At 43.3% G+C, this 12,628-nt stretch overlaps 1 protein-coding gene across 6 annotated transcripts in view; it reads right to left on the minus strand.

The window, feature by feature from the left end:
* Positions 1-5,018, minus strand: part of UCHL3 (ubiquitin C-terminal hydrolase L3) — a 51,323-nt gene extending 46,305 nt beyond the window's left edge. For 2 of the 6 annotated variants that reach the window (XR_004965844.1, XM_036297874.1), the window contains exons 1-2: positions 4,870-5,017; positions 4,743-4,754 (exon numbers count right to left, since the gene is read on the minus strand). Coding sequence is in view for 4 of the 6 variants with exons in the window: in XM_036297874.1 (XP_036153767.1) it covers positions 4,743-4,754; positions 4,870-4,911 (54 nt within the window). In the remaining 2 variants the exon portion in view is untranslated. Of the gene's footprint in view, positions 1-2,820; positions 2,849-4,326; positions 4,457-4,742; positions 4,755-4,869 lie in introns of all 6 variants that reach the window. The other 4 variants (XM_036297870.1, XM_036297872.1, XM_036297869.1 and 1 more) reach the window with 4 other exon arrangements.
* Between the last annotated feature and the right edge of the window lie 7,610 nt (positions 5,019-12,628).

Consider the following 12,628-nt stretch of genomic DNA (forward strand, 5'->3'; position numbering starts at 1 on the left):
CTCAGACACTCAACACTGGGGAGAGAGGAATGGGGACCAGCCAGGCACAAATGAGCTCATGAGAGAGGAATGAGGACCAGCCAGGCACAAATGAGCTCACGAGAGAGGAATGGGGACTAGCCAGGCTGTGGCCCAGGAGAGGGACAAGCTGCATGCCCCACGGTCCCGGGCACCAGCGCCTGTGGCCTGGGCGAAGCTGCCCACCCATGGTCCTCTGCGGCTGCGGCCAGCCTGGGCAAAGCTGGCCCAGGTCCTGGGTGCCTGCAGCCGACCAGAGGGAGGGAAGCCCGAGTCCCGGGTGCCTACGACCAGCCGGAGGAGGGAATCCTGGGTCCTGGGTGTGGTGTGAGGCAGAGGTGGTTAGGGGTTATCAGGCCAGCAGGGGAGCAGTTCAGGGCGATCAGGCCAGTAGGGGAGCAGTTAAGGGTGATCAGGCAGACAGGCAGAGGTGGTTAGGGGCAATCAGGCAGGCAGGCAGGCAGGCAGGCGAGCGGTTAGGAGCCAGCGGTCCGGGATTGTAAGAGGCAGTTGGACATCCCCCAAGGGGTCCCGGACTGGAAAGGGTGCAGGACAGGCTGAGCCCCCCCCCTCCCCCATGCATGAATTTCATGCACTGGGCTTCTAGTGTGTAAATAAAAGATGCTTAAAATTTTTAAATAAATTTTCTATTACTTAATTTATTCTAGGTAAATCCTACCTGTATCATGACAAAATATTCTTAGAAGGGACTGACTGCATATTAACCAACAAAAGAAATCACTGCTTAACATACCTAGAGACACATGGTTACTAGTTAATGTGTAATAGTTAATAATGATCAGGATGTTATCCTGTTGATCATTCTTATACAAAGTAGGCATCATTAGAGCAAAACCAGTATTTGCTCAAACTAAAAGTACAATAATAACACATGCAACTCCCAAATGGTAACACTGTGAAACTGAGATAAGTGAAAGGCCTTCTATTCCATCAACTTGAGAAAATTAGAAAAAGGTATAGATGGATACTATTGTTGGGTTTACCTGTGGCTTAATCCTAGTAATTCTAAGTTAGTTAATTAAATTTCTATTCATTATCTATCCTCAATTTTATCACTAATACAAAGAGAATAAAGAAACAACCACAAAAATTGTGGCTAAAACTAATCACTGCCTAGATACTTGCACATTCTCCCACTAAAAGTGCATCACTTCTTTTATAAATTATTTTAAAACAAACTGAACCATAACAAAGAATGCCAGAAATAGAATACAATCATATACAAATAACATTTCTCCTGTTTATAACACCTCAGAATGGCCTCCTTGTCACCATCTAACCTGTGATGCTTTCTCTGATTTCTTCATCACAATACCCTGTTAATTTCTATCATTGCACCTATACTATCGCTAATTTCTATCATTGCATCCTGTTAATTTCTATCATTGCACCTATACTATCGCTACTTTTCTGTCTCTTCCCATTGGACTTAAAAGCAGAAAACTATGCATGTTTTAATCATCAAAGTATAACCACCTCCTGCTCAGGTACCTGGTATCAAAAAAGATGCCACCACCTGGCCAGTATGGCAAGGGATTGAGGGTCAAGCCATAAACCACGAGGTCAGGGCTCGATTCCAGTCAGGGTACATGCTCAATCCCCAGTAAGGGGCATGCAGGGGGCAGTCAACCAATGATTTTCTCTCATCATTAATGTTTCTCTGTCTCCCTCTTTCTGAAATAATTTTTTTAAAAAAAGATGCTCCCAAAATACTATTTAATTAATGTGAACAAGTGAAGTTTTTTTATAGTTTACAAGGTTACCTAGGAACAAAGCCCAATAATAGTTGAATCACAGAATATATTTCCAGTAAAACAAGCTTACATCTTATTAAAAGAAATAATATAATTTAAAAATAGTTGTTCTTTAGTCTGTTAATATAGGTAATTACATTGACTGACTTGAATGGTGAACCAGCTTTATAATACCAGGATAAACTATTTGGGTCAGGATATATTATCCTCTTATATTCTGTTGGATTCTCTTTGCTAATATTTTGATGAGGATTTTTACATCTATGTTGATGGGGGACATTGGCTTTCAGTCTTTGCTATTATGGTTTGTCTGGTAATGCTGGTCATAAAATGAGTTGAAAAATGTCCCTCTTCTTCTATGTTTATGTAGAATTGATATTATTTCTTCCTTAAATGATCGTCTCAAGAGACGCAGAAAAGTCATTTGAGAAAATTCAACATTGATACATGAATAAAAACTCTCAGCAAACTAAGAAGGGAACTTTCATAACTTGATAAAAAACTACCAAAACCCTACAACTAACACCTTTTATGATGACAGATCAAATGTTTTCCCCTAACATCTGCAACAAGGCAAGGATGTTCTATCTCCAACCTTCAATGTTGTACTGAAGGCCCTAACCAGTGCAGTAAGAAATAAAAGGCACACAGATTGAAAAGGTGGAAATAAAACAGTGTATTCATTGAGAATATGATTGTCTATATTGAAAATCACACAGCATCTAAACAACAAAGCTACTAGAATAAGTGACTTTAGCAAGGCAGTAGGACACAAAAGTCAAAATATAAAAACGAGTATCTTGAGCTCTGTTGCCGAAATGGCACTCAAGCCAACAGAACAGCATCTCAGACATGTTGAAAACGATGTTTTGATCCCTAAATTTATGATAAAAGGCCCAAGAGAGATGTTCTGAACAAGTTCAAGATTTACCATATGTGCAAGGAATCTGGAATCCTTAGTAGTAAAATGCTGGAAAGAAAATTCTGCATTGAAAGAATGTCCAACGGCTTACTACAATGATCCTACCTTTTATGAAGAATGCAACATGGAATGCCTGAAGGAAAAAGAAGAATTCAGAAAAACTGGAATTGCTATCAAGGCTACAGACGCTTCCAACAAACACACAAATATTCAAATGATACTCAGTAACTCTATTCATGGAAATCACAATTACCTAAGATAATGGACACAAGGAAGTATATTTGCTTTATCCTTAATTTTGGAAATATTAATTTTATCTGAAATAAAGTTTCTTTTTCATTAAAAAAAAGTACTTCTACATATAGTAGTAGAAGATTAGAAATTAAAACTTTAAAACAGTGTAACTTACAATAGCATCCAAAAATCACTCATCACTTACCCCCAAATCACTAATCACTTGGGTATTAATCTAACAAAACATGTGCAATAACTACATGCTGAAACTATAAGCCACTGTTGTAACCAGTCAAATAAATGACGAGATGTACCATTTTCATGAATTGCAAGACTCAATATTGTTAAAATGCTAATTTCCCCCAAAATGTAGTTATAGATTTGGGCACACATTCACCATCAAAATCACAATAGGACTTTTTGTGGAAATTGTCCAGCTGATTGTAAAACTTATATAGAAACGCAAACTAAAGTAGCCTAAACAATTTTGAAAAGACTTACTATAAAACCACAGTAATCAAAACAGTTTGGTACTGGTGAAAGAACAAACACATAAATCAATGGAACCCTACACTCTCCAGATACATGGTAAACTGATTTTTCACAAAAGCTGTACAACAAGTTTTGGATTAAGTCTAAGAAAAATAGGCTTCTTTCCTATGGCATTAAGTCACAAGTTGCAAATACTGACTTCTGCCTAAAGGTTACTCTCAGCTTATAAAGTGGTCAAAATGTGTTAGGCGGAAACAAAAAAATGAACAGCAAATCTCAAATGCAAATGGAAATTAACATAGATAGGAAACGCCACCATTAGAATAATCTAAAAGCTATATGCTGGGTTTTCCGCTTTTTCTAGATGACTAAAGAGATAAGAGTTGGGGAAATAATAGTCCTTTCAACAGCGTATACTAAACCTGAAAAAGACAAAGGATTTCTGCTGCCAACATTCAAATATGTCTATCTACTTTCATTATATAAGGAATTTTCTGCAAGCGTTGAAAACCAAAAGGCCAACTAAGTACGTGACCAACGTTATATTCTCTGGTGGTGAAAATGAAGATCAGGGGAAGGAAAATTTCTGTGTAAAAATAAACGAAGACGGCGATAAAAAAGCAAACTCCTGTTGAGACCGTAAGGCAAAACGGACCCGAGAACAGCAAACGTTTACACCGGGCAGCACCGATGCTTCTCTTAATCGAGTGGCTGCTGGGGGATGTTCCCTCTTCCTCCCCAAACCCAGACGAACTTTCGGGGTTGTTAGGGGGCCAAGGAGAGCGTGGGAACGGTTGTACCGCGCTTCCTCGGGCACAGAGGGAGCTGAATTCCAGTTCTAAGAAACTGGACGAGGAAAGGGGCGTGGCGCGGAAGAGCAGTGACCTGATGGGGCACCGGATGGTTGGAAGGTGACTTCATGGTGCGGGAGGTGGATGACAGGACCCGGACCGGGTGGGCGAGTTTACACAGCTTGGAGTCAGGGAGTGCAGGCAAATGAGTCACCCAGAAGGTCCTGGGGTGGGAAAAGGATGGCATCGGCACGAGCAGGAAAGGAGGAGAAGGAAGAGAGAACGAGGACTAGGAAAACGGGGTGAATGAACATCCCTCCAGCCCCGAGAGGCACTTGCCGACGGGGGAGTGGGACCACGGGAGGAGCCCAGCCAGCTGGGGGTATATCCAGGTGGGAGGGGCCGGCCGTAAAACGGGCACACCCGCCGTTGGGACCCTCCTGGGGGGCGCGGAGGTGTAGACGGCCAGGGAGGGCTCCAGGGTCCCGAGCGACCAGACACCTCACTCACCTGGTTGGTGACCTGGAAACGAAACAGAGAACACGCTTTAGAGACAAACTGCTCCGGACCAGCGGCGGCAGCCCGGCTCCCCTCGCCCCCGCCTGCATCCCCCGGCCGGAATCAGGGCCGCGCTCACCTCGGGGTTGGCCTCCAGCGGCAGCCAGCGGTGTCGCTCCATGGCAGCTCCGCCCGGCCACTCGCCAGCTCTGACAGCCTTCGCGGTCGCCGCTGCGGCCGCTTCCGCCCCGCGTGCCGTGACCTGGGACCGTCCAACGCTCCGCCCTCCGAGGGGGGTGCTTAAGGGCGAAGAAGAGCTTGACAACACTCTAGCCCCTTTCTCGCTCCCTGCAAAGCTGCGCGGAAAGTCTTACATTTTAAGTTAGGGGACAGTCGGAGAGGAAAATAATAAGAGCCACCTCGCTACTGCAAAAGGAAAATGTATCTGAATCTACCACAGCTCGCTCCCCTCACGCTTGGACTCGTCCTATCTGAGCCAAGCGCTCTCGTGCTACGCATGCGCCTTGCGTCTGTCTGGGACCGCGTGGTGGCGGGCGCCCCACCCACCCCGGCAGCGTCAGCCGGCGGCGCTAGGGGGCGCACCACTAAACCCTAGTAGTCTAGGGGTAGAGACAGGGCAGCTGCTCCAAGGCCTGAGGATGCCAGGGAGGTATGCCACAGAAGTTCCTTTGTCAAGGTGCAGAAGTGATGTGCTGACCTTGTTTGCTACTGCAGAGTAGGGGGCATGTTGGACGAAAAAGGTCAAGTACAGAACCCTTTATGAATCAGACGCTGTACTAAATATTGGTTACACAAAGCTGAGCTCTCCATAGAGTAGAAGAGGTGGAACAATAAAGTGTGATGCCATTAGTGAGGTGTGCTGGAACTACAGAGAAGTGAAGCTGAAGGGGGAAGGGAGTGCCTGGAAGGCTTCCTGTAGAAGGTGGACAGCGGGAGTGAACCCCTTTAAAGGAGGTGCCCTGAAGAAAGGAAAGTATACATTGTGGCTGCAGAGCCTGCAAGATTCAGGGACAGTCATTAGAGGTGATGCTGGAGACATTTGGGCTCATCTTGAAAACAGCAGGGAATCACGGAAGGATTTTAAGACGGATTTTTGTATCTCTCTTTTACCAGACTGTAAATTCCATGAGGCCTGCAGCAGCATATTTTTAAATTCTTCACATTGTTTCCCCTATGACTAACCCAGTGCCAGATACATAATAGATGCACAATAAATATCTGGGGAGTGAACAGAATAATCTGGTATGGAGAAACACTGTCAGTCATGTAGAAAACTTGCGCGTGAACTGATGAGATTGAATTAAGGCGGTAACCATGAAGATCGAGAGGCAGGCACAGGTTAAAAAGACACTGTTTTAAGGGGGTGTCCCTTTGATGAGCAGGAATTGTCAATGGTAACTCTGGAGATTTGACCTGGGGTAGAGAGCATATTACTATTATGCACCCAATAGAGGGCAGCCAGGGAGAGAAACAGAGAGTGAGGAAAAGATTATTATGCTGAGTTTGCCTTTCGTGGGAAACTTTCACCTCTCCCACTCATGTTTTTTCTGGTCACTGTTCTTTGACCTCTAAGGAATTTCCCATCCATGACTCCTCTTTTTTCTTATCTGCCCGATAGCTTGCTGCTATCCCCACCCAACTGTGGTTTGGTAAATCTGAAATATCCAGCACACGATGGGCAGCTGTAGTTTCATCATACTTGAATTTCGTGGTCAGGCTCTCAGTGGCATACCAGGGGCTATTTTACAAATGACTTGCTGTCAGAGGTATGGACTTGCTCCAGATCCTGAGTTTCTGCAACATGACTCTCCTATTAGAGCTTACCTAAGACTCCATACAGTATCCTTAACTCCCATGAACATCTCAAGCACCATTGGATCTGCTGAGACATAGAGCCAAATAGCAAGGTAGCTTGCATTTAAGCTTGGACTTGCTATAGTGCCCTCAGGGACCCACTTAAACTGGCAGCTGTCTGTGTTTCCCAAGAAAAGTCTTGCAGCTGTATTCCCATGTGTGGCATATGCTGCCTCCGAAAGCCAAAAAGTCCCACCAAGTGCTCTGCCTCTTCCAAATTAATAGAAAATGTAGCGTACAATAACTCTTTCTTCACCTTAGAAAGGTTGTCCCAGCATGCCGAGACTTTTGGACCCATAAAATCTTTATTAGCCCTAGCCAGTTTGGCTCAGTGGATAGAGAATCGGCCTATAGACCGAAAGGTCCCGGGTTCAATTCTGGTCAAGAGCAAGTACATTGGTTGCAGGCTCCTCCCTGGCCCAGGCACTGGTCTGGGTGCGTGCAGGAGATGACTCTATGTGTTTCTCTCACATTGATATTTCTCTCTGTCTTTCCCCTCTCCTCCGCTCTCTTGAAAAATTAATGGGAAAATATCCTCCAGTGAGGATTAAGAAAACCCCACAAACTTTATTAGCCTGGCCAGAATGGCTCAGTTGGTGGAACATCATCCTGTGCAACTGGAAGGTTGCCAGTTTGATTCCTGGTCAGGACATGTACCTGGGTTGTGGGTTGTGGGTTCTATCCCTGGTCAGGGCACGTAGGGAAGGCAACCAAACCATGTTTCTCTCCTACCTCAATTTCCCTCTCTTTCTCTCCACCTTCCTCTTTCTAATCATGTCATTTGCAGACATGGGTAGAGGAATGGCAAAAAATTTGAGTTCCCAGCTGAAGTCTCATATTGGAAACAAGTGCTCATTTTGCGTTCTATTTAGTGTCACTTTTTTTGCATTTTTAAATATGTATTTGTATTGATTTCAGAGAGGAAGAGAGAGGGGAAGAGAGATAGAAACATCAATGATGAGAGAGAATCATTGATCAGCTACCTCCTGCATGCCCCCCACTGGGGATCAAGCCCACAGTCCAGGCATTTGCCCTGACTGAGAATCAAACCTTGACCTTCTGGTGCATAGGTCGACACTCAACCATTGAGCCACACCGGCCTGACACATTTTTTGCATTTTTGTTGGTGATTTCACTGTGTATATGTATGACCCAAACATGTAGTAAATAAGGTGTCTCTAAACAGAAACACACATAAACAAGGTTGTGTATTGATCTGTGGATGAAAATGTGACCAGAGTCTCATAGAAACCTAACCTGTATTTCCCTTGGGAGCAATGGCTTGTCTTTACTAATGTAGTATATATGCTGACTTTGTAGACCATAAATACCACTCCTTGACACCGAGTTCCACACATGACTTGTTTTGGTCAATAAAATGGGAGAGAAATAATGGTGTGCCAGTTCCACATCTGAGCCATAACTAGCTTGTGTGTCTGCTTGCTGTCTTGCACCTCTACCATAGCCTTGAAAAATGTGCTTAGTTGGCTAGCCAGCTGGTCCCAGGAACAGAGAGACAGCGGAGCCCAGTCTAGACTGGCCAACCCACTACTAGCCCCCGACTCACGTAAGCTAAATAAATGTTTGCTTGTGGCATGACATTGGGGATTTGTGGACATTTCAATATTTATATTTTTACATAGCAAAAACTAATTGCTATGCCTGCCAGGAATTTGAATAATCAAATTAAAAGGAGTACCCAGCTAATTGATAGAACTGCACCACCCCCAACTTCCACCAGAGAGCCCCAGCCTGCGTGGGAAATAGCGCCTCAGCTGAGACTCAGAAAGGAACCCCCCAAATCCTACTAACCAAATACAAATGTGTGGTTTGACCTCCAAATTCTTTAAAAAATGTATACGTTAATGCAACTTTAGTTCATTAACGAACTGTTTAATTATTTTAATTAGATGAGATGTTATTTTAGCAATGAAAATAATAGATATTCACACTTGATTCAGGTTTTACACTTAATGGAAACCTTGACATCTCTCATATATATATTTCTTTGATCCCCAATACAGTCTGTAAAGTGGGCAGGGGAGGAGATACAGTTGTCGCATTATTAGAAACAAGGTAAGGGTGGCTTGGAAAGGTTAAGCTGTTTCCCAAGGCTGTAGAGTGATTTCAGCCTAGATTTTCTGCAGCCATATCTAGGACTCTTTTCTAAGCAGGAAAGAAACAAGAAACGCACCATGATGTTCACAAACCAGGGACTGGAACTCAGAAAGCTGGGGGTTGGAGAAGGCTAAAAAGAAGGAAAAAAGCTGTAAATTATTCTAGGGACAAATCTGCCTCAATTATGGGTCAAGAGTTGAAACATTTTGCCCAACTGGTGTGGCTCAGTGGTTGAGCCTCAACCCATGAACCAAGAGGTCACCAGTTCCATTCCTCATTAGGGCATATACCAAGGTTGAGGGCTTGATCCCCAGTGTGGGGCATGCAGGAGGCAGCAATTGATATTTCTATCTCTATCCCTCTCCCTTCCCTTTTCTCTAAAATCAATTAAAAAAAAAAAACATTTTAAAAAGCAAGAGAGCAGCATTTGCTTAAAAAAAAATTTTTTTAAAGAGTTGAAACTTGCTTATATCTATGACAATGACGTTATTTTTATTTATTTACTAGAGGACCAGCGTGCACCAGTGGGGTCCCTCGGCCTAGCCTGCAGGTATCAGGCCAAAGCTGGCAGTTCAACATCCCCCAGGGATGTAGTAGTGCACGAAGTGGCAGGTGACCCAGAGGAGTCCAAGCCCTGGTCGGGCACCGTGCCGGGCACTGCGCTGCTCCTGCTCATCTCAGCCCTGCTGCACCTGCCACCTCTGCCACTAGGTAGTGCTGCCATGGAGGTGGCAGAGGCTCGCACCCCAGCTGTGCTCACCAGCTGTGAGCCCAGCATCTGGCACTCCTCTGTCAGCTGAGTGGTGCTCCCTCTGTGGGAGCGCACTGACCACCAGAGGGCAGCTCCTGCATCGAGCATCTGCCCCCTGGTGATCAGTGCACGTCATAGCGACCGGCCAAACAGTCAACTGGTAGCTTAGGGTTTTATATATGTAGATAAGCTTTAAAAGTGCAATTTTAACAAAGTGAAAAGTGTATAGTTGCAACAGCAGTGTCTGAATTCCTCTTAGGAAGGAATTGTCTATTCAGAAACATTCCATTGATGAGCCACTTAATTGGAGATTGAGACCTTAGGACACCAGAGTCAGCAGGACACCCAACAACAGATCATTGCAAAGCCTCTCTGCATGATAGAAGAATGTGGAGAGAGTTGGAGAAGGAAGGAAGAAAGAGAGGGAGAGAGTGAGGGGGTGAATAAAAGGAGGTAAGAGTTAGGATCATGAAAAGGAGCCTATGAGAGAGAAATCTTAGAACTTAATGGGAGGTCAAGAAATTTTATTTTCATTGATCACTAATGAGTTTGAACATTTTTTGAAGTTGTAATTGGCTATTACTTCACAGTCTCCATCCATCCTAAAATTCTTTCTCAAAAGCCAGTAGCATTTATTATCTATTCCAGTACTTCCCAGCCTTTTTCACCACATGATACAGATAAAAAATATAAACCATGCAATTTTAACATTGACATATTAATTTTGATGGTTGTCAGAGAACATCAGGGTTTTCCACCATTTCCTACTTGACTAAACTCAGTTTCATTTTCTCAGCAACTGATGAAAATTCAACAGCTTCTATTCAAAAGCAGCAGGAAGTTCTGGACAATTTGATATTTGATGTCTTAACAATAGTACTTGTGCCTCAAAACCTGCTCTTTCATCCTAATAAGTTTGTTTTTTATATTCTGAGGGATTTGGCAATCTCTTCACTTTAAACTGACATAAGCAACCCTTTTGATTGTCTATTCCAGACTATCCATCTTATTTTGGGACTGTAAATTATTTCGTTGCTTTGTAAGAAAACCTGGAATTTTGGTCATCCCTACAATAATCTACATTTGCCTTACTGATACAAGTTTACAACCCACTGTTCTCTTTTCATGCCTATTTCTACATGTGGATAAATATTATGCCAAACCACAGCCCAATCTTTTAAAAGACATTTTGAATGATAGCTAAACATCATAATATACAGCTAACAATACCCATAGCTCAATAGAAGTGTTGAACAGCTATGACCAAGTTCATGCATACACAGGCAAAAAACACCTGAGTCACAACTGCTACCTGGCTCCCTGTCACTGTAAGAAGCCGTCTGATGCAATGTGCGATATGATTTCTGAGACATTAAATGTGAAAAAGTACAAACTGAACAATTGATGAAATGCAGTATTTATATAACACCTGACTTCATCAAATACAGTTGTCATAGTCCTCCTAACCAGCCCCGGGGATCAGGCTCCACCCAGCTTTCCCTGGAGCTATGGGGGCCAGTTTCTCTATGTACCTGTAACTCCTTCATGGTGCACCACTGTGACGGCATGCTATCTCATATTATTGGCCTTAATAGCAATATATCCAGCTGTCTTCCTGCTGCATGTGCACGTAGCCTGTCATCTGTCTTTGCATTGACAAACAACCATCTCCAAATAGCCTTTCTGTAGTACTTAGGAACATATCCAGAAGTTATATATTTGTCTACAGGATGGCTTAATAATTTTCCCCACTTGATCAGAAATAGTGACTACCATTATCTATCATGCACTTAACCTACTTAGACCTAATTTTTAAAATGAGAGACTCTGCAAAATCCCCCTAAGCCAGTGGTTCTCAACCTTGGCTGCACATTAGAATCACCTGGGAGTCTTTTTAAAATCCTGATTTCTGGGCCTCATCCTCCGGAAATTCTGTTTGTTCGTTACTAATGTTGTGGCCCCACCCCATAACAAAGAAACAAAGAAACAAAGAAACAGAATTTCTGGAGGATGAGGCCCAGGAATCAGGATTTTAAAAAGATTCCCAGGTGATTCTAATGTGCAGCCAACGTTGAGAACCACTGCCCTAAGCCAAAGGTTGAAAACGATGTCCTGTCATGCAGGTTTCAGTTAATTGTGTTAATTGGCCAGGTGGAGTGAAATAAGAATGTGGGGACAGGGACAAAACTGGGACATGTGAGACCAATCTGAATGCATCCTCATTCAGTTTCCGATATAATTTTTTTTCTTTTAAATATGTGGGTAAGCCAGGTTTGGCGCAGAGACTAAGAATTTGTGTGTACTCTGCTTTAAGCTCTAAAACCTCTGTGATCTTAGGATCACGAAGACTGCTTTATTCCCAGTTCTGCATTTTTGCTTATGCTGCCCACTGATTACCACCACTATCCACCACCCCCACAACATGCACTCAATTATTCACATTCTTGAACAGCCTGAAGCACAAATAGAACATTCAATTAGCAAAAGGCAACTGGGAAGGATTTTAGCAGGTATACTGGGAGTGCTCAGTCCCTCTGGAGTTCCCTGAAATCAGATTGCAGACTGTAAATTAAAAACAAAGTTTTTCGTTTGCTAGGTGATGTTGCTTAACATTCCTGAACTTCAGTTTTTCTCATGTTTAAAATGGAGATAATGTATGATCCAGAGACTTCATTTTACTTTATTTTATTTCATTTTTTGTTAATTCTCACCCCAGAATATTTTTCCATTGATTTTGGATAGAGTGGAAGGGAGGAGGGAGGTAAAAAGAGAAGGGGAGGAGGGGAGAGACATCAATTGGTCACCTCCTGCACTGGCCCCCACCAAGGCTCAGGATCAAACCTGCAACCCAGTTAAGTGCCCTTGATCAGGGGTTGAACCCATGACCTTTTGGTGTGAGGGCCAATGCTCTAACCACTGAGACACACAAGCCAGGGTAGAGCTTTCTTTAGAGGATTGAATATCATGATGATAATAATAGGAGCTAGTATTTACAGAGTACTTACTATGTTCAGGAATTTTGCCATGTGCTTTGTATATGCGATCTCATTTAAGCTTGAATAAAAACCTTGTGAGACAAATATTAATAGCCTCATTTTTACAGATTAGAATGCTGAAGTTCAGAAAGGCTACCTTTACTGAAGTCACACAGCTG

This window comes from Myotis myotis, unplaced genomic scaffold (assembly GCF_014108235.1).
Source record: "Myotis myotis isolate mMyoMyo1 unplaced genomic scaffold, mMyoMyo1.p scaffold_m19_p_3, whole genome shotgun sequence".
NCBI lineage: Eukaryota > Metazoa > Chordata > Mammalia > Chiroptera > Vespertilionidae > Myotis > Myotis myotis.